Source organism: Maylandia zebra, linkage group LG10 (assembly GCF_041146795.1).
Source record: "Maylandia zebra isolate NMK-2024a linkage group LG10, Mzebra_GT3a, whole genome shotgun sequence".
In the NCBI taxonomy this organism is placed as follows: Eukaryota; Metazoa; Chordata; class Actinopteri; order Cichliformes; family Cichlidae; genus Maylandia; species Maylandia zebra.
Window position 1 is genome coordinate 24518364 of NC_135176.1, and position 21704 is coordinate 24540067.

General features: G+C 39.2%; 1 protein-coding gene across 3 annotated transcripts in view; it reads left to right on the forward strand.

The window, feature by feature from the left end:
• Positions 1–1186: 1186 nt before the first annotated feature.
• The window catches only part of sec24a (SEC24 homolog A, COPII coat complex component), a 32960-nt gene continuing 12442 nt past the window's right edge, over positions 1187–21704 (forward strand). For 2 of the 3 annotated variants that reach the window (XM_004561765.4, XM_004561766.4), the window contains exons 1-6: positions 1187–1590; positions 4465–5088; positions 18610–18795; positions 19027–19104; positions 19605–19667; positions 20249–20412. In XM_004561765.4, the coding sequence (XP_004561822.3) occupies positions 1530–1590; positions 4465–5088; positions 18610–18795; positions 19027–19104; positions 19605–19667; positions 20249–20412 (1176 nt within the window). In that variant the 5' untranslated portion in view covers positions 1187–1529. The remainder of the gene's footprint in view (positions 1591–4464; positions 5089–18609; positions 18796–19026; positions 19105–19604; positions 19668–20248; positions 20413–21704) is intronic. The other variant, XM_004561767.4, reaches the window with a different exon arrangement.

The following is a 21704-nucleotide window of genomic DNA, read 5'->3' on the forward strand; positions in this document are numbered from 1 at the left end:
ACTCTGTTAGAGAAGGTGCTTTCTCTCGCGGTCTCTCTACAGTAACCGGTGCGGAGGGTGGTCCGGATTAATCCATGATGGGAACAGTTTGTTCAGTGATCTGCTCTCCAGCTTCAAAAGTGTTAAATTTGTAGCCAGTCACAGTGCCACCCTCCAGCAGACCACTGCGAAGTAATTGTGCTTGCACAACTGAGTAATAGAGAATCTCCATCATGTATCTGCACACACTGAAGGATCTAATTTTTCTTATGAAACAGAGTCTGCTCATTTCATTTTTTTATACAGTTTTTGTGTTGGTCTTTCAGGTCAGACACCCACAACACTAACATCATATCCCAAGATAGACACAGGTCATGTAGGATGTAATTATTTTGCAGATTATTTGAAATGTATAGGACTTGTAGACCATTTTTACATTCAGCAATTCTTATTTCATTTTATATTATAAGCACAAAATGTATAGGCTACATCATATTATGTGCATATGACTAGAAGGATAAAGTCCTGGCAAAAACGAAAAAAGAAAATTAACAAATTATAGTTAACTGACTTATTATTCTTAAAGTTTTGTTGTCACATTTCTGCATTTCTTGACAAAAATGGTCAAACATCTGATTTGGAGTTTGTCCACCAGTTCTTATTCATATGGAATTTCCCCAGTGATTAAAAAAAATAATGTACAAATGTATTCCCTTTGACTTTCTTATCACTTTAAAAACAATGATGCTGGATTTTTCCCAGTTGCATGCAAGGACAAAACAAATAGCTCGGAATTCATAGAAGTTGTAAGGAAACTCAATGTCAAGTCTAAATGTTTCCAGTGCTTGACTGTTTAATCAAATGCAAAAAAGGTGAATTAAACTACATTAATCCTATTATAAAGATGAAGCTTATTCCCAACTAACCAAGGTTGTTTTTTCCATACAGTTATGTCCAAAAGAATTCACCTGGGGACAAACTATAGCATATTCTTTTAGTGCTTTAACTTAGATTAGAGGATTCCACCATACGTTGGAAAAAGTATCGCAGGTTGTATTTCACGTGCAATTAAATGAGCAGCTTCTCAAAAAATGCACAGTGATTGTCCATGAACTCGATGATGTTTCTAGTACACTGGAAAATCCTGTGCACCGGAGGAAATGCCACGTGTAAATACTGCGCATGCCCGACAGTTTCTACGTTGATCCTGCTGGGTGATCCCAGCTTCCGGTGAAAGGGGAGAAGTGTCTGACACGATTACTCTGACCAGGCCCATCGTTACTCACCCGTAGATAGCCGAACGGGTTTTTTGATAATGGCGATGGGCTTGTAATCGTCAACAAGTCACCTAATCAACTTTTTTTTTGAGATAATAGGAGACGTCGCCGCGGACGACGCTTTGAGCAGGCTACGCGCCGTCAGAGCTACAGGTTTAAACGTTACCCGCGACTGTCAGCCAGCTAGTTAGCCAGCTAGTTAGCCAGCTAAAGTCGTAGCTAGCTTTTCGCCAACCAAGCACCTCTAAATTAGATCCTGGTGTCTGTTTCAAGATGTCAACTGCGGGGTTCAATTCTCAGAATGGGACTGGGACAGGGCAAACATACGCAAATGGTGAGTAACTTTTATTAAATATATTTACTTCAACGCGAAGTAGCTAACCGCTAACTGGCTTTTCGGTAGTCACAAACGAGCACTAGCGGCACTTCTTGGATCTTGTGTCTGATGCTAGTTGTTAGCTAACTGACTTGCTTAGTAACACTGTAACGATAGGTGGCTAAGTAGGGGCGACCTGTCAGGTGTAGAGCTGAGGTTAATCTTGATCTATGCTACCATGATGACTTAACGTGACCAAAATAGTTTCTTTCTTTAAGTTACGCTATACATACACATTTAGTTAGTGTTTGAATGTTTGCTACTTTTCCCTTGTCGAGGTGGCAGCCCAACAGGTTGATTATAGGACTCATCAGGCACCATACAATTATAGAGACAGGTGTTCAATTGTCCGACCTTTCTCCACACAACATAATATAATATACGTAGATATAATGCGAGCTCGTTGATAACTTGAAAAGTAATTGTTTTTTTCCTTTCATGCTGCTGGATTTGTCTGAACCTTTTTTCCCTTCCTTTTTTTTTTTTTTTTTAAACTCCCGATGTAGTTTTAGTGGCAGTGAATAAATACATTTGCTTGTTTACTAGTTCTTTCACTGTTGTGCAATACGGATTTTCAGCTGGCTTAAAAGCTCTGGCTTGTCTGCGTCCTGCGTTTTTCTGTACATGTGGCACGTTGGGGACCATCCAAATATGTTAAAGCAAAGCAGCCTGAAACAGATAAATGTCTTAATTTCAGGTTATTCATATCTTTTTATGGTTTTCCAGTGGAGTACTGATATTTCACAATCAAATTAGTCTGCACTTGAAATAACTTTCTTGTTCTGTGCAGACAACAGCATCCCTAGGTCATAATACCTCAGCTCCAATTCAAAAGTTGTAAATGAGTACACGTGATTTTGGTCATTTTAATATAGCATTGTTTTTTTCCTTTCTTTTTCTTTTTTCTAATTGCAGTTCAGTTAAAAATACAGCAGTGGAAAATAAACAATGCCAATTACCAACAAGAAAAAAACCCATCAAGCACATCAATAAAGCTGGGTGGCATGACTTGAATAATATTTGTTATCCTGGGTTATCTTTATGCAAATGAAATGTTAATGTGTGAATATGGATCTTTGTTTAAAAAATGTTTCCATATATCAGGTGTAATTCCCATCACTTATGAATGGACAGAAATGTCATATTATAATGCTAAGCTTCGTGTATAAAGACTAAAGGCAGTTATAAGGAAACTGTCCATTACAAGCCCCTGCATATGCTCATAGGTGAGGGTGTGGTTTTTGTGTGTGTGTGTGTTTTGTTGTTGTTGGGTTTTTTTCTTGACTGATTTATATTTTATTCGGTATCATTATCATATACCCAGTTTTTGTTAAAGCCAGAAGTTGCAGTGGACTAGACTCAAAAGGCTTTCCTGACTGCCTTACTAGTATTCAAGTTAAAGCTGACAGTCTGCGCTGTCTCTGTATCTTTGGTTCATTTTCTTGTCTTGAGTATTAGTATTTCTGGCAGCACAGGGTTGAACTTCTGAAGACAATTTAGTAATAATTTCATTACAGCACTTACCCATGGGCATTCTCCCATTTAAACTGAAATTATTAGTTTTGTGTTTGGAGTTAAACAGCGCCAGTACATTAACAGCCTCACTATTTGAACTTGCTGTCATAAAGTGGTCTTTAGAGCTGCTTTCATTATCTTAATCATTGTAATGCATATTTACACCCTCAAGTCTAGATTCACATGGGTTGTATTTTCCTACTCTGTAAGTGAAGTTTTTCTTGTTTTACCATTAGATGCTTTTTGTTTTTTTACTGGAGTGAAAGGTCTGATATCACACTCGGCACTTTATGATTTCTGATTTTCTTAGAATTTCCCTGCTCTTAGAAAGGGCATAGATGACTGGATTATGTTCCGTCATCTATCTTTGCATGTTGAGAAAAGTTTTCTAATCCCTTTTCACTCTGCTGACTTAGCTCTGCTGTCAGTTATAAAGTAAAGGAATAAATGCATAGTAGTGAAACTGCTTGCATTACATAATCGTTTTGGCCACAAATGGCATCACATTGATGCTGCAAATTAAAGTGTGCTGATTAGATCATTCTTGGTAGTTTTTGTCCTGCTTTCCTTCCTTCTTCCTTATAACTATTTAGAATTTGACAACTGTTTCCTGTTCATAACAAGATCTTACATCGCCTATTGTTATTAATGTTTGACACTCTTGAAACTGAGATGTTTGTGTTACATTTTTAGCCTAGTATCTGCACAGTAAACACAGCATTTTAATGGTGCACAGGTGTCAGCTTTTATCACTGCTGTGTTCAGTAAGTAAGCCTGAAACCCACTGTCACTGAGGGAAAATCACAACAAATTAAATCCAAGTAAAGAGATTACTCCTCTGGGCTGTCGGCTCATTGGTCATTTGATGCATCCGTGTAGTTTTCACTGCCAGCACTGTGCCATCTGTTTTTCATATAAAAACATTTAAAGCAAGTGGATTGCCTTAATTAAAATGCACTTGAATCACAAAAAATAGCCCCTAGCTTGAAATCTATAACATTGCTGGTTACATCTCTCTGTAACGCTAAAGGCTTTACTGCTTTTGAACCGAAGGCTAAATTTCAGATATAACTCTTATCCTACATGACAATACTGTTATTTAAAGAGCTGCAGCCATTGTGAAATGTTGGCGAGTAGTCAGGCAGATCTTTTCCCCTAAACAAAGGGATTGAAATAAGAGTTTTTATAAAAAAATAAAATTGACATAAAATTAACCAGAGAATTAAATGATTTTCATGTCTGATTTTAATTACTCAAAGAGGAAACTGTGAGAAAAATGTATTAACATGTCTGTATTTATCCTCCTCTGGTCTCCAGGTCCATCACAGAATCCTGTTGCCCTCCAGCAGCTACCAGGGGTTAGTTATGGGATGACTAATCAACCACCATACAATCCAGTGCAGGCCAAAGCTCCTGCACCCCCTGGCCCTGGACTTTACCCAGCTGGGCTATACCAGCCTATTCCCCCAGTTAGCTCATATCAGCCAGGCCCACCACCCACCTCCTACCCATCTTCTGCAGGCCAGCCACTGTTGCCCAGGCCTCCAATGGGAGGTCATCCATCACATACCCCTCCTCAGTCTGCCAGCCCCAGTCCTGGTCCTAGGATGCCAATGCCTCCTGCACAGGCAACACCACCTCCTCCTTCTGTGTCTTCTAGTAGCTACTACCCCAACCCTCAGCAGCCCATGACTCCAGCATGGCAGTACAACACACCTACACCACCACTGGGGCCAGCAACCTCCATTAGTGCGCCTCCAATGGGCCCTGTGGCAAATCATGTGAATCCAGCTGCAACCTTAGCAGGGCCATCACTGCCATCATCAGCATCTTACAGCTCAGCAGCACCACTACCACCACCTCCCAACATGTCTTACAGCACTACCCAACCCCCGGGCCCAGGAATGCCTCCCACCTCTCTGCACGGCTATACACAGCCAGGTAAGTACATCAAGGCATATAACAAAGAGATACTCAGTGTTTCCCCACACATAGACTTTACGTGGCTGGGAAACCTGGACAAACTGACAAAGACATAATTTTTTCTTGCAAATTATTTCACAGTGTTGTTTTCATCCAAAACAACATTAAGATTAATATATAAATTGACAATCCCATCAGTCTTATTTCGAATGTTCAGGTGCTATTGACCTATAGTCCTTTGCGTCCAGTTTTTCCATGTTTTCCTACAAGTGAGTTGGTTAACTTGCTCTTGTCTCTTGTGCCTTTTATACTTGAGCCGTCTTGAGCCTCTTGCCCTATAGTCCTTGCTCTGGTGTGGAAATCTGCTGGTAGAGTGCCACTCTAACCAGCTGCCACAAGTGGAAAGCTAAACTCATGAGGATAAAGAGCATAACAAGGCCTTTCTCCACCTATAGCTGGAGTCTGTCCTTACGATGGAACTAATTGTTACTGTTATTTCATGTAACCAAATACATATGGTATTATTTGTTATGTTATTGGAAAGGGCATATACAGTGGTGTGAAAAAGTGTTTGCACTCTTCCTGATTTCCTGTTCTTTTGTATGTTTGTCACACTTTCATGTAAAGGTAACACAAGTAAACATAAAATGCACTTATTAAATGAAGGTGTTTGTTATTAAAAAGAGTAAAAAAAAAAAAAAAAAAAAAAGTTAAAGCGATTACCCCCCTAAACCTAATAACTGGTTGGGCCACCCTTAGTAGCAAAAACTGCAATCAAGTGTTTGCAATAACTGGCAGTTAGTCCTTTAAAGTGCTGTGAAATAATTTTGGCCGCTTGTTCTTACAGAATTGTTGTAATTCGGGGCGATCGTGGCTCAAGAGTTTGGAGTTCGCCTTGTAATCAGAAGGTTGCCGGTTCGAGCCCCGGCTTGGACAGTGTTACGGATTCAAATATTGGGGATGGATACAAGAGGAAAAACCACAATAACAACACTGGTCCGGCCGGGTTGAGTCAAACGATGATTTTAATGATCACACGCGTGGGAGATGGACACCGTACGCAGACAGCATCAGATCTCAAAATGGTGGAGCATTGATCAAACTCTTATAGCCTCTAGTGGCCCCCACCTAGTCATAAAAGCCTAAACATTCACATGCTTTCTCTCACACGGCGCCTAAGCTACGACCTTGGCTCCCTGTTTAACTGCTCCTGCTGAGATGGGGCAGAAAACTCCAGTATGTTCTGTTCTCTTCTAATCAGACAAATAAGGCGATGACTTTCTGCGAACAGTATTTCTTATAACTCAGCAGTATAATGCATCAGTTATCACCTTCTTCTAATTCAGGAGAATAATTCAAACTAAAACTACGTAATAATTCACAATCTTTAATTAGGTGTCTAACATGGCATAAAATAATATTATAATCTCACACTCCCCCTGTTGAGCTCTTTAGAATAAAGAGCTCACCTACACCCTGTAATCCAGTGTGGCCGGGTTCATTTCTTCTTCCCCCTGAGGCCCTTTGTCCCCCTGTTGGGCGAACCATATGTGAGATGACCTCTGTGTTTGCGCAGTTCAGATGCAAGAAAAACTATTATTACAACAGTAGCAGGTACAGATGACACTCCCCAGTTCTTCCACAGCTTTATTTTGGTGCTACCTTATACCCTTCAGACGTACTCAGACTAGAACCTCTGTCCGAGGAGCTTTTAGCCTTTATTTTATTGCTGCAGCCACCAGTGTCTTCCAGTTGGGTGATCCTCTGCTCTTCTTTCTTCAACCTCAGGGGTTAGACAACCCTTCAGTCGTTGCACAGATCAGGGGATTATTCTGCCCCGATTTCAAACAACGATCTGTGTATCCTCGGGTCCTGTGTGTCCTGTGTATTCCCCAGAAAAAGGAACAGGAACGTGTCCCCCTTTTGCCCAAGAGCCTCTCGAACCTCGTTGGTCTGGTGTTCCTGGATTTCCGCCAACCCCTTCATGGTTAACCCTTTACAGCCGATCGGAGTGGGCACGCTCTGTTTTGCGTAACTATTTTTAAATCCCGGTAGCACTGCAACCACGTAAGCTAGCGCAAAAATTTTTTTTGCATATGAAACCGGAGGAGTTGTACTTACATCTTATGCCATCAGCACATAAAGCTTTGCAAAAACTGAATAAAAAGCGCTTGCAGGAACAAAAACATAATATTCCAGAAACACGCTTTACCGATCCAATCAGCTGGTCATAACACTTCCTACGTTGGAATAGATGTCAGCGCGAACTTTTGCATTTCCGCCATTACATGCCCGAAACCGGAAGTGACGTCATTTTCGCGGAAATGTAGTCTTTTTTACTATCAGGGCCTCAGGGCCTATACTCGTCTTTTTAAAAGTTATCTTTGACTTTATGACTTTCTGTGTCGTTTCTGGGATGCTTAGGACTCATATTGCACTGCTGGAAATAGTTTATTTTGATGCATATGCTGCTTTTTTGCAAATTTGCAGTATAATATTTATTTTCGTTTTTCCTGCAGTGTATAAAAATTGGTGTATTTCAAAAATAAAACTATGAAGACACTCAAAATAAATTTCCTGTGGTGGGAAACTATTTTGTGCAACTTTTTTGTATTTACAGTTTTGAGGGATAAGCCTCTTAAATTTCTCTAACTACAAATATATGTTAAAAAAGCAAAAACGATTTTCAATTTTTTTGTAGTTTATTGCACTTTTTTGCAATTTATGTAATTACTATGCACTTAATGAATACATATTATTAAAATCTGGGCTATAATGGTTGTATTGATGTATAGCAACTTGAAATGCTCCCAAAAATGGCTCCACAGCATGTAAAAATATGATATAAGCTCTGGCGGACTTGGTTCTATGGTAGGTCTTAAAGGGTTAATGCTGTTAGCCCTCTGCACTCAAGGCATTTCCTACACTTTATCAGTCTGGACCATCACGCCGAACGAAGCTTATGACCTTCAAAAGACCGAGTGCCAACTCATTATAAGCACATTTGCAAGGTGTGTCTGAAAATTATTAAAACCACTCATTTTAACAAAAGACATCAAAAACAAATTAGCCATTTTTAATCCTAACATTTGCCCCCCCCAAAAATCATGTGTTTGCTTCCGCCTACTGTCCCATGGTTTCCTCTCCAGTGTGGTACTCAGCTTCTCATGAACACAAGCATTTTATCATCTAAACGCTATTCAGTTCATTTCAATGATTAACGCTTAAACATAGAAATAATGATTTATGCTTCTCACTGGATCTCTAAAAAAAGTCCGGAAACCTCTTGGGTCACTATTAGCTTAAGCTTTACCATACCTAAGTTATTAAAACACAAATGAAGTCATAAAGATGTTCATATAACCCTTGTTTGATGTTAAAACTCAACTTCCCCCCTTCTTTGACACGTTCCCATGTGTCAAATCAACGGAGCTAGAAAATTAAAAGAAAAGGTTAGTGACCTCATATCTTAGAAAGTATGAGACCTTCTCCTATCCAGTGTCGTTGCTCCAGTCCTGTCAGCCTGTACCAGGGAATGAAACCAATTTAATTGTCATGTTAGATCTGTTCAACTCCTGGCTCCGCCCAGAGCCTGCGTCTGCAGAATTTCCAAGAAACAAAACCTGCATTAATATGAACTTCACTGGAATATGAACTTGTTGACTACTTTTGACACAGCAAAGGAACATTCTCTCCTTCTCGAGGACAGGCACTGACTCCCACTTATCTCCTGGAGCCAACTGTCCCTTATGGAGACACAATATTGCAGCTACAAGGTTTCGCAGATTGTTAAGTTGATCTGTGTGTAATGCTCTGAATCAGGTATGTAATATTAAATGAATGTCGTTTAATTAACTGCCACTACTTAAAACTTAGCAAAAGATATAACTGAATAAAAGATCGCCAAGAAAAACATGATATCAGTGTTATGTAAGCGCGTGAGGCCTTCTATGCTCGAAGTCACTCCAGTCCATAGATCAGCCAAACATCGCGTTGACTGTAGCTTTTAACCCTTATTAACTTGAGCACAACTCTATAATGAGCAACAAACTGCAATATGTATAAAAATGATCATGGTTACACCTGCAATGAAAGATCATATGATTATCCTGACCAGAGATGGGCAGTAACGCGTTACTTGTAACGCGTTACTGTAATCTGATTACTTTTTTCAAGTAACGAGTAAAGTAAGGGATTACTATTGCAAAATCGGTAATTAGATTACCGTTACTTTCCCGTAGGAACGCTGCGTTACTGCGTTACTAAAACCGTGATTTTTTTTGCCAGAATGTCTCATGACAGTGACGTAAGCAAGTGCGACATTGGTGACAACAGCTGTGTGCAGATCAACAATGGATAATATATCGAGTGCGGGAGAGAGTATGAGCGTGCAGCGTTTAAAGTGTGGAAGTACTGACCTTACTTTGAGTTTGATTCCATAAAAAGTGACAAAAACATTAGCGTCCATCGTGCGTGGGAAGAAAACTTCTTTTTACAGCGAAAAAAACCCCTAAACTTCCGAGCAAGCACCGAGTAGCTACGACGTGATGGGAAACTCACAGAGACACTCGCGCGGATTCTTCAACTGACCGCAGCACACCTACACCAGGGTAACCCTCCGCCTACCCTGCTCCTGCTTTACAGGTGAAAATAGAGCAAAAGGACCGCTGAGTCTTTGACTTTATTTATTTTCTGCTGTGTTTTACTTGCATCTGTTTGAAAGAGTGAGTGAAAACACAAAAAATATTTTATTTTATGTGCTGGAATGTGTAGAAAATAGGTTTAAATGTTAAACTAATTTATTCAAGTCAGAGAATGTTGCATATAATTAAATGTTTTGCTTGATGCATAAAGTTAAAAGATTAAAACTGATAAAACAAGTTAAAAAAAGAGACTTTTCCATTTGATTACATTTTGTATGATGGATTATGTAGAAAAAGTAGAATTGGGCTGAAAGATCTATCACTTTATCACCTCTTCAGGTTGTAAATCGTGTTTTTAAAAAGTAACTAAGTAACTAAGTAACTAAGTAATTAATTACTTTTGAAAATAAGTAATCAGTAAAGTAACGGGATTACTTTTTGGGGGGAGTAATCAGTAATTAGTTACTGATTACTTTTTTCAAGTAACTTGACCAACACTGATCCTGACACCTGTAAATAGAAGATTAACCTGAGGTTATAACAATCACTGGAACACAAATGTTAGTATAATGTCAAAAGCTTCAATAAATGATCAATGCAATGTTTGTTATATGATTCTGATGTAACAATAATGCTGATGCTAAAATAACAGTAAAACACCCCCTTTTATCCCATTAATAAACTTGACACATAAACGTTTATGAATGCCTCTTTTAAATTTTATTTCCCCCTGCTTTTCCCTCACTGACCACAGCAGGGGAATCTTTGTCTTGATTCATGCTATGAATCCGGCTAACCTGATTCATCACTGAGCCCCACCGTGACTGGCATCTGACAGGGTGGCGCTGCATACTCTTCCTTTAATGTCTCTATGTTCAATCTGTTAATTAGAGTGCTTAAACATGAAGTAGACTGCGTCCACAACAAGTCAATACAGCTGTAAATGTGGCCAATTATCAATCAATAACAAAAAATAGCTTTTATTTTATGCATGCTTTTAGTCAACCACTCACCCAGAGGATCTTCAATCGCAGGAAATTCCTTCTCCTCATTTAATGAGTCTGTCCTCCTTCCATGCCCTGGTAACTGGTCCATCCAGAGCCATATGATCTTGAAATATACATACAACAAGCCAAACCACACCTTGGTCACACCAACCCTTTTCCGCCCTGAAGATGTTCAACGCCATCTTAGTCTGGACTGTCAAAGGTGACTTTAACGCTGACTGTTCCGACAATCCATTTGATAACATTTGCTGGTCAGATTTGCCAATCTCTGCACCAGGGTTTTAATAGCTTTGCAGTTTTCATTAGTTTTTATTTTTATTTAGCTTCGACTTCAGATTTTCAATTTTATATCAGTTGTAATTAGTTTTTACCAATTGTTTGCTAGTTTAGTCTAGTTTTTGTTTTCTGAAAATCCTTAGTTTCAGTTTAGTTTTGATTAGTGTCAGTTATAGTTTTAGTTGTGTCTGCAATAATTAAGTGTAACAAAATCCCAGTTTCATCATATCAGTCATGCTCTTATGCTTATCCTTGGGTATTGAGACTATTAACTCTTGCAGCACCGGGTGTTCGTAATTTTGGTTCAAATGAATTGATAAACTTTTTGAAGGCAATTGACTCACACAGTCATGTAGATATCCCAGTCCTGTTGTCTCGGGATGCATCACGCCGCCTTGTCTGGGGTTAGCTTCTGTTTTCTGGGGATGACGGTTGAGTGTGCTCCCGTACCTTCTCAAGGTAAGCTAGGTTAGCTTTCTGGTGTGAACTTTTCAAGTGCACTTTAAGGTTTGTGGGATTTTTTCCCTTTAGAAATGTCCCTTATTTGCCCCTCAATTTGTCTCTTTCCACTACAAGACACTTGCTTTATCCAAAACACAGTCGTATTCAAAGTAATCCCAAATTGGACTCTGACGCTTTCTCCCGACTTTTCCTGACATGATTCTGCGCGTGGACGGAGCAGCAACACAGACGACTCGACTAACGTACTTGCCACCTGCTGGCATAATGAGACAGCAAGAAAAAATCTGGAAGCTAAACTTCATTTTCACCCTTGACTATTGTAGGACACGCACACATCAATGAAACTAAACACATTTTGCTATAAATTCAGTTAATTTTAGTTAGTTTTGTGAACACTCATTACAGTTTTAGTTAGTTTTCCTTTTTTTGTTTTTATTTTATTTCCGTTAACGAAAATGTTTTTTCACTTCTAGTTTTCGTTATTTCATTTGTTTTCGTTAATAATAATAGCCTTGCTCTGCACACTGGAATAAACAGAATCAACATGATCAACATTTTACTGCGTGTTATTTCACCATCTTATCGATTCAAATGCTCCATCCTTATGTGGTTTGCGACATTATGTTTATCCACTCTGTCTCTAAATGTTTGAAGAATTTTCTAGTTTGGGGTCAAATTTTGAGAATTTGACCATAAGTGAAAGTTATGGTGTTATCACCCCCCTTCGGGGCTTACCTTTCCCAGTTTTGATGATATTCCTCCCTATTCTTTGCAAGTACCCCCTGTTGGTGGCGAGAAACTGTTGGTGTGGTCAAGTGGGTGCTGTAAAAACAAATGCTCAGGACAGAACAGTTATCAGCCATGTACTTCATACAAAATTAGCATATATTTGATTTCATATTGATCCTCTGAGTGTAATGGTACATTTTAATTTGAATTTATCAAAGCTAAACACAATAATTTTTCTTTATTTTGCTCTTGTTCTTGTGCAGCACCACCTCTCAGCACATGCCCCTACTTTTAAATTGCTGACTATTTCAAGAGAGCACCCAAAAGATGGGGACCAGTGTTTATTATTACATATCTCCATTTTGAATGTGACAGTGACCAACTGACTATCCCTCAAAGAGTACAAGGCCTAGGCGTCCCCGGCCTTGGCAAGCGTTACCTCTGAGCACTGCGTTTCTTAGCGGTCCAACCGCCGTTCTATAATAATTTATAATACTTTGAAACAACAGTCAATACCCCAAAACAAGTGTATGACTGACCCAGGTCCAACCTGTCTGACCAATGGGACTCTAACCCACAAAATGACCAATTCCCTATCAAACTAAATTCACTCAGCAGTCCAACTGCTTTAACTTCAATCAGCAGTCCAACTGCTTTAAATACTCAGTACTGTCACTTTCAACGTTTCATTATCATTACTTCAGCTTCAGTTCTCATGAGATTTTTTTCATCAAAATCAAAACAGGCCTTCTACCAGTAATTTCAGTGAGTAGACTTTAATTTTATCATGTCCAATTTGGCACACTTTGGAAATAGATTCAACAGGTAGTGCCTTACCTTTGTATAAGCCGGCTTATGCCCACTCACGTCAGACCACTGGCTTGTGCCTGTCCGTTCGACAACCTCGGACCGTCCAAACCTCCAACTTCCACCCCAATACCACAGGACGAGCCCCCAAACTGTTACGGATTCAAATATTGGGGATGGATACAAGAGGAAAAACCACAATAACAACACTGGTCCGGCCGGGTTGAGTCAAACGATGATTTTAATGATCACATGCGTGGGAGATGGACACCGTACGCAGACAGCATCAGATCTCAAAATGGTGGAGCATTGATCAAACTCTTATAGCCTCTAGTGGCCCCCACCTAATCATAAAAGCCTAAACATTCACATTCTTTCTCTCACACAGCGCCTAAGCTACGACCTTGGCTCCCTGTTTATCTGCTCCTGCTGAGATGGGGCAGAAAACTCCAGTATATTCTGTTCTCTTCTAATCAGACAAATAAGGCGATGACTTTCTGCGAACAGTATTTCTTATAACTCAGCAGTATAATGCATCATATAACAATATCATTCATTCACAATAAATCAGCGGTCTAATGTAATGCAAATCAGTTTAACAAATGCAATAGTTATCACCTTCTTCTAATTCAGGAGAATAATGCAAACTAAAACTACATAATAATTCACAATCTTTAATTAGGGGTCTAACATGGCATAAAATAATATTATAATCCCACAACAGTCTCGGTTGTTGTGTCCTTTGGCAAGACACTTCACCCGTTACCTACTGGTGGTGGTCAGAGGGCCCGGCGCCAGTGTCCGGCAGCCTCGCCTCTGTCAGTGTGCCTCTGTGAATAACTGGTTGTGTAAAGCGCTTTGGGGTCCTTAGGGACTAGAAAAGCGCTATACAAATACAGGCCATTTACCATAATTCAGCCACATTGGAGGGTTTTCAAGCGTGAACCATCTTTTTAAGGTCATGTCACATAGAGGTGGGAATCACCATACATCCCACGATACGATATTATCACAATACTTAACGCACGATATGATATTGCGATTTAAAAAAAAAAAAAAATTTTGCAATATTCAGATTCTGTACATAAAGTTAAACTTTATCAATATTCATTTTATCTAATATCAAAGTCTCGCACTCAGTCTTTCTCTCATTTCAGTCAGTTTTATTGTTGACAAACTGAACGGTTTGTATTACAGTCTAGTCCAACTTAACTGAATGCAACCATCTGGTACAATTATAGCTATTCTGAACTAAGCAATTTATGAAAACTATGCAGCCCCTTCAGCAACTGAAGAATTTGAAAGTAAATTAAAACAAAATATAAATTTACATTAAATAAAAAAGTTTCAAACTTAATTAAAATAAAACATGTCTTAAATTAAAATAAGTAAACTGTCATGTTTATTGCTGCCAAAAAAAAAGTTAAACACATTTGGACAGTGAAGGAATGTCAGGATTCTTGCTCAGAAAAAGGATCAACATGCTCTGAGCAAAAAAACCTTTTTTGTAACAAAATATCGATTTTTGCTGTCCCTGTATCGATACATTATTAGCAAACAAAATATCACGATACTACACAGTATCTATTTTTTCCCCCAGCCCTAATGTCACAGCATCTCAGTCAGATTTAGGTCAGGACTTTGACTAGGCCACTCTAAAGTCTTCATTTTGTTTTTCTTAAGTCATTCAGAAGTGGACTTGCTGGTGTGTTTTGGATCATTATTCTGCTGCAGAACCCGAGTGCACTTTAGTTTGAGATCACGAACAGATGGCTGGACATTCTCCTTCAGGATGCTTTAGTAGACAGCAGAAATCATGGTTCCATATACCACAGCAAGTCTTCCAGGTTCTGAGGCAGTAAAACAGCCCCAGACCATCCCACTACCACCACCATATTTTACCAGTGGTATGACAATTTTTGCCCAGTCTCTTCATTATTGTTGAATCATGATCTCTGGCCTCAACAGAGACACATGAAGCCTGTGATTCTTTAATGTTCTTCTGGGTTCTTTTGTGACCTCCTAGATGTGTTCTCTATGCTTTCTTGGATAATTTTGGTAGGCCGGCTGCTCCTGTGAAGCTTCACCAATCTTCCAAGTTTTCTCCATTTGTATATAATGGCTTCAATAGAGTCCCAAAGCCTTAGAAATGGCTTTGTAAACCTTTTCAGATTGGTAACTGTCAGTGACTTTTTCTCAGGTTCAGACCTTGGCATGATGTGTTGTTTTTGAGGTATTTTAGCCTGCTTCACTTTGTCAGACAGGTTCTATTTAAGTGATTTCTTGTTTCAACAGGTCTGTCAGTAATCAGGCCTGAGTTTAGTGAAACTGAATTCAGCTTTCCAAAAAATGTGTTTAGTGACAGTTAATTTATGTTTAACAAGAGGAGAGATTACTTTTTCACATACGACCGGGTAGGTTTGGATAACTTTTCTCCCATCATCAGTGAAATCGTCATTTAAAAAAATGCTTTTTGTATTTACTCGGGTTATCTTCGTCCAATATTAAAATTTGTTTGATGATCTGAAACAAGTGTGACAAATGTGCAAAACACTCGGAAATCAGGAAGAGGGCAAACATTTTTTCACACCACTGTATGCACTGTTCAGTTGAATTCTGTGTACAACACTGAACTTCCAGAGGCCACTGCACTAACCCAATGCAATTTCATTTTAAAAAAAGATGTAATTACACAGTGGTGAGGCAACAATTCTTAGTTGTTGCAAATGAAACCATAATGATGCCCCCTGTCCTGGGGTCAAATCAGTAAATAGATGAATCATCCTGTCGGGTTTCACTGAAAGCACTGAACTTTAACCAATTATTATCATGCAATTATTGCCTATTTAATTACTTGAAAATGTATACTGTAATGTGTGTTAATTTGGCACTGTTCCTTTCTGGTATCTTTTCTGTGGTGTGATTGCTTTAATTTCTCCCTGTCATTGTCTTCTTTCATTGATATGTGTTGGAGATATGCATATCTAGAATGCTGATATGTTGGAGCTGGACATTGCCCTCTGTTCCTACACTGAACATGTTGGCCTGCTGTGGCCTCTGGCTCCCTCCCAAGCACAGAAACTCATTTAGTCTGAATACAAAGTTCAAATACAAACCATATTGTTTCTTATACTGAATATAATTTAGCTTTTGGGACCACTTTTACTTTTTGGCACAGCCTCTGGTGATAATGATGAAAAATGAAAAATGCACAAATTAATGCTGTTGATATTAACCAGTTGCACTCATTTGTATCTCAAGGTTATTGGTTACATTTTAATTTCCTGTGAGGGTTAAGGGTAGCCTTCAGTTAGCTCACAGCGGTAACAAAAAACACTCATAAAGAGTCTTAGTAACAGGAAGTGGCTTTGTTACATGATTTAGCTTGACATAAATTGGTTGTGTAATATGTGACCACAGAGGCAAAGTGATTTCACAAAGCATTTCTGTAATTTAACCTAGATTTTTGTTTGTTTTAGTGCAGTACTTGCAGAGGTCAAACGGTTGCTTTGAGTCTTTAATTTTTCAGTCAACTTTGATTTAAACTTGCCCCATCAGAACTATGTGTTGATATCTTCTTCTTCTTGTTATTATTATTATTATTATTATTATTATTATTATTATTAGTGAAACATTTTCTGTAACATTGAAAACTGTAAAGGAAAGTTTTTTTTTTGTTTTTTTTTTTTAAAGTTCTTTGTCTATTTATGCTTTTACTACATAAATCAGTTTTTGAATAAACTTTGTATGGGCACAAAGGGCATTTAGTTTAAGTGGTAAAAAAAAATGCTTGTGATCATGAAATTGGGTTTTGTTCTGTTGAGTTGCTCCAGTCTGCAAAAGCATACTTGAAGCCATTTTATGTCTATATACATAATGAACCTGCCAAACTACATTTTAAAACTTCATTAAGGATGGATGTTATTAAGATTTTCTTCATATAGGTCAGGTCCTTTTTTGTTTTTGTGTTTTTGTTGTTGTTTTTTTGGGAAGAAAAGTAGGAGGACATAGGTTTCCAGCATCAGTGCAACTATTGTGTTATCTCCCACAGTGTGGAACAAAATCTTTGCTTTGCAGTGTGAACTGTTAGAAAACCACTGCAGTGTTAATAAAAGGAATTGAGATGATCAGGCATAAAATTCCAGTGGATTGGATTTGGTCCTAGCTATCAATGGAAACCTATACAGCCACTGATTGTGTGTGCAACCTATACAGCACATGCACACACAAATACATCCGCCTGACAGACAGTCTAAATCCTCCCCAGGCATCCCTAAAAAAGAAGTCTAAACAAATCCCCCCAAATCATTAAAGAGCACTGAATGTGACTGAATCACTAGACTGTAATTGGTCTGCAGTGCTTCTAAGCCCAGTTCTAACAGAAGGTGTGCCACTTTTTCTGTGAGGCGACAAAGACATCATGTTAGAGCTCTTAGCTGATCTTGAAACATCTATCCTTTTAACATCCGATGGCATGATTTGATGGTGCAGTTATTCTCATTAAACTAAATTACACATTTCTGACACACATCATAATTACTAATAACTTAATGTATTTAGTAATCTTTGTCGATGTCTTAATTCACTCTAATTTGGTGATACAGGTCTCTACTGCAGCGGTTTTAAAGTTTCAGATACCTGTCCAAGTCATAGACAAAATGATTAAATTCTCACTAGTCATTCTTCTGACTAAATATTTGCTCCTAATTTGTGTCTGTGAACCTTTATATTTTCTTAGTTCATTGCTGCAAACACCTGCTCTACAACAGTAAATATTACAAAAATTAAATAATAAGTGTTTAGGTGGATTGTTTTAGTTTGGAGTGTCTCATATTAATGCAAAAAAACAACAAAACAAACAAAAATTGTTTCGTCTTGGCCAGACCTGTTGTAAAGGAGGTAATGCTGTCTAGCAAATTGATGGTTTAACTTTAACTTTTAAGTTTAACTTAAGTAGGTAAAACGGGACTCTTTCTTCAAGACAGAAAGCAAATGTTGCCCACCCTTGGCATACAAGCTTAGGAAATTGCATAATTAACATAGTAAAAGAGTAAACATACTTGCTGTCTTCAGTCATCACTAAGTTCATCAAGAAGTGTTTGTTTGGGCACAGACAGTCCTGAACTAGCTGGTGTGTTAGTGCAGATGAATTCATTTGTGCTCTGAGGTTAACTTGCTGTAGGTTAGTAGCGCCACCAGCTGCTGTCACCACAGCCTGGAGCTTAGTGCGGTACACTCTGATGTCTTGTACATGATAGCATGTTGGAGTTGTTTTACATAGACTGCAACCTTGACATAATTTTAGAAGTGATAACTGACCAGCTGAAAGCTGTAACATGATGTCAGCAGATTCACAGGGATGATAGAAGATGTTGCTAAAGTCCCGGCTGTGTGCCAGAGAAACAAGCTACACTGGTTTCTGATTAATTAGTCATTTATTAAAGAGAAGAAAAGATAAACATAGTCATTGATTCAAGCCTTTTAATTTTAAAGTTTTCCAGTTCTCGTGTCAAAGAAACCTCTCTAATTTTTCACATTTTGTATGCAAAGTAATTAGCTCATTATACACTGAATAGAGGAAATCATGACAAATTACAGTCTTTGTTTCTCTACAGGTGTGGCACCTCCACCAATGAATCCCATGGCGCCCCATACATACCAAGGCCAGTCAAACAGGCCTGCTTATGGGCCTCCACCTACAGGTCCAACACCTGCAGGCCCACCACCAACAATGAAACCCACATCGTTTCCCACTGGTCCTCCAGTGGCAAATGCCACACCACCACCACCTAAAGCAGATGGTATGTGTAATCTTTTTATAAGTTTTTTTTAAAACACAGAGCCCAGATTTCAGCACATTTGGAAACATTAGAATAATCATTAAACATTTTACTCCCACAGATGTGATAATCGTGATATTTAATGACTGCATATCCTTTGTATAAGCCAACGTGTTATTATCTCTCTATATATTTTTTTTCCTGATCACCTTCCATTGTTTCCCTCCCTCCGCTCCTTCCACTACATGCCAGCTCAGTGTGGGGGTGTTGTTAACAGCACTCTTTCCCCCACTAAGCCCGACAGCCAGGAGGGAGATATTGAATGTCCAGGTGTGGCAAAATCAGTTTTCAGCTCTTAGATGTTGTGTCAGTGCTGTGCTGCCAGTCCTGTCTCATCTGTACAGTTCTTGCTTGTATCTCTGGATGCACTATTGAGCATATACAGAGGTTTCATCTCATAGTCTTAAAGAATAATGGATATAAAATGAAAACTAATCTAGAGATATTGTAATGGCATTCATAGTACCTCTGTATCTTTTTAGTGCTAAACTGAGCATCCATGGAAACAATTATTTCTTGGTGGTGTGTTTTACCTTTTCAGTCATCTAGACTCACCATGTCTTCCATGTGGCTCAACTTCTAAATATTAAAATCACCAATGTAATAATACTTCCCATAAACATGTTTAGTGTCTCTTTAATTTGCGTCATCATTAGTATTGTCATTGTTTTGACCCTTTTTGTAGTTCATTTTGTTCCATCCCTGTTATTTGTGGTTGGCAAAGTGCCGCTTAAATTATTCATATCATGTCTGTGTTTGCTTTGAAACAGGAGCTGTGGCTGGCAATGGCCCGCAAGCAACAAACAGCTATAATCATCTTGACAACAAAATGGGTAAGGCGGTTTTCTGTGCACACACCAGTCACATTTGCAGCCTTTGCAAATGCCTGCCCTTGCATTTTTTGACGAATATGAAGCATTTCTACATTTTATTGTACAATCTTTAATTGTGTGATGTACGTCTTGAATCCCAACTGGATTCCCTTTTCAGTACAAATATCTAAATATTAACTGTCACAAATCCCACTGCGACTGTCAGCTCTGGTGAACAGTCTTTTATTTTCTGTTTTTCCCTTTGGTTCCATACCAGCAGGCGTCTCGGAATTTGTAATATACTTTTCATATCATCAGCAAATCCCATGAAAAGAACAAAATCCACAATAAACAACTTCTGCTAACAGCCATTGTTTGTGTAGACAAACATTAAGTAGCTTAAGCCTATAAAAACACATTCAAATCCTCATTACCACGAAACATTGCCACTGGGTTTTATTTAAGTTGGTGACTAATATGCCTTGCTGCTGTGTGTACCTGTCAGCCACAGAGCTTCCCATTTTTAGTGATGTCTGCTATTTGAGTTCTCATGTAAACCTTTGTAAGTGTAAATGTTTTTAATGTTACTGTTTCTTCCATAGCTGGCCCGACTCAGCCTGGACCACCCGGTCGGCACTTGGGCCACTACCCTTCGCTCCCTCCTGGGTACCAGAACACCTCAGCTCCCCACGCCACCCCTCCCATCCACCCTGCGATGCAAGCCGCCACGCAGCCTTACACTCAAGCACCTCAGCCATATCAGCAGGTGAGCCTAACGTCACAACCCAGTTCCACATAATTTTAGAACACTTTCAAGTCAAGTCAAGTATTTATTTATTGTCATTGTCAAAGAACAATGAAATTGCGTTTGGGGCTTCCGTACAACCCGTAAAAAAAACAAACAAATACCCCTTAAAACCCAAGTGTAAATATTTAACCCAGTGTGACTTCAGTGCAATGAGACAATCCTTAGCAACAACATGAGAACAAGACAGGTAATGTTCATAGGACATTCAGACAAAGACCTGAGAAACATGACAAAATGCAACAATGCAACCTGTTCAATATTATTGTACTGTGAGATATGATGGTTGTCTATTTAAGAAAGGGGGGGGGGGAAGAGAGAATAAAGATATGATGCACCAATGCAAACCAGTTCAGTGCTATTAAGAAGTTGGATATGGTTATTGTCCGTGAGAGGGGGGCAGAGAGGGGAGGGGGGCAGAATTCAGGAGCCTCACAGCCTGTGGATACAGGCTGTTGGCCAGTCTGGATGTTCTGGCCTGTATAGACCTGTACCTTCTCCCTGAGGGCAGCAGGTGGAAAAGGTGGCGCGCAGGGTGATGTTGGTCCCGCAGGATACTGTGCACCCTCCTCAGACAGCGAGTGGGGAAGATATTACTGATCTCTGGCAGAATTGTTCCAATAATTCTGCCAGCTTCTTTCACCACCCGCTGGAGTGCTTGCTGGTCGGCCTTGGTGCAGCTGGGGAACCACACTAGAAATCCATGCGTCAGGACGCTGCTGATGGCACAGTTATAGAAGTTCAACATCAGAGGTCTGGGAATGTGTGCGCTCCGTAGTCTCCTCAGGTAGTAGAGGCGCTGTTGGGCCTTCCGTGCAACTAAGGTGATATGGTTGCCCCAGGACAGGTCCTCGGTCACAGTTACCCCCAAGAATTTAAAACTGCTCACCCTCTCCACCGCCTCACTGCCAATGAAGAGAGGCAGATGGTTGTTATGACTTTGCATACACAGTTTGTTTATTCGATTTTTCATTGACTTGCACATGAATGCAAAACACGTGCTGGTTATATGGAAAGGAGAATAACCAACACTGGGTTGCTTTTTTCACTGTTGCATAGGGTTGAACTGGTTATAGAACTGGAATGGCTAAACAAACTTAGGTGAATTATAGTAAAGGGCTTGTGAGGGAACAGTTTGCAACCAATATTTAAATCAATTTTAAATTAATTTTATTTCAAGATACGAATTTAGGAAAAAGCACTTGAACACGTGTGGACTTCAAAATTCTCACATTTATTGTGTCAAGTAAATA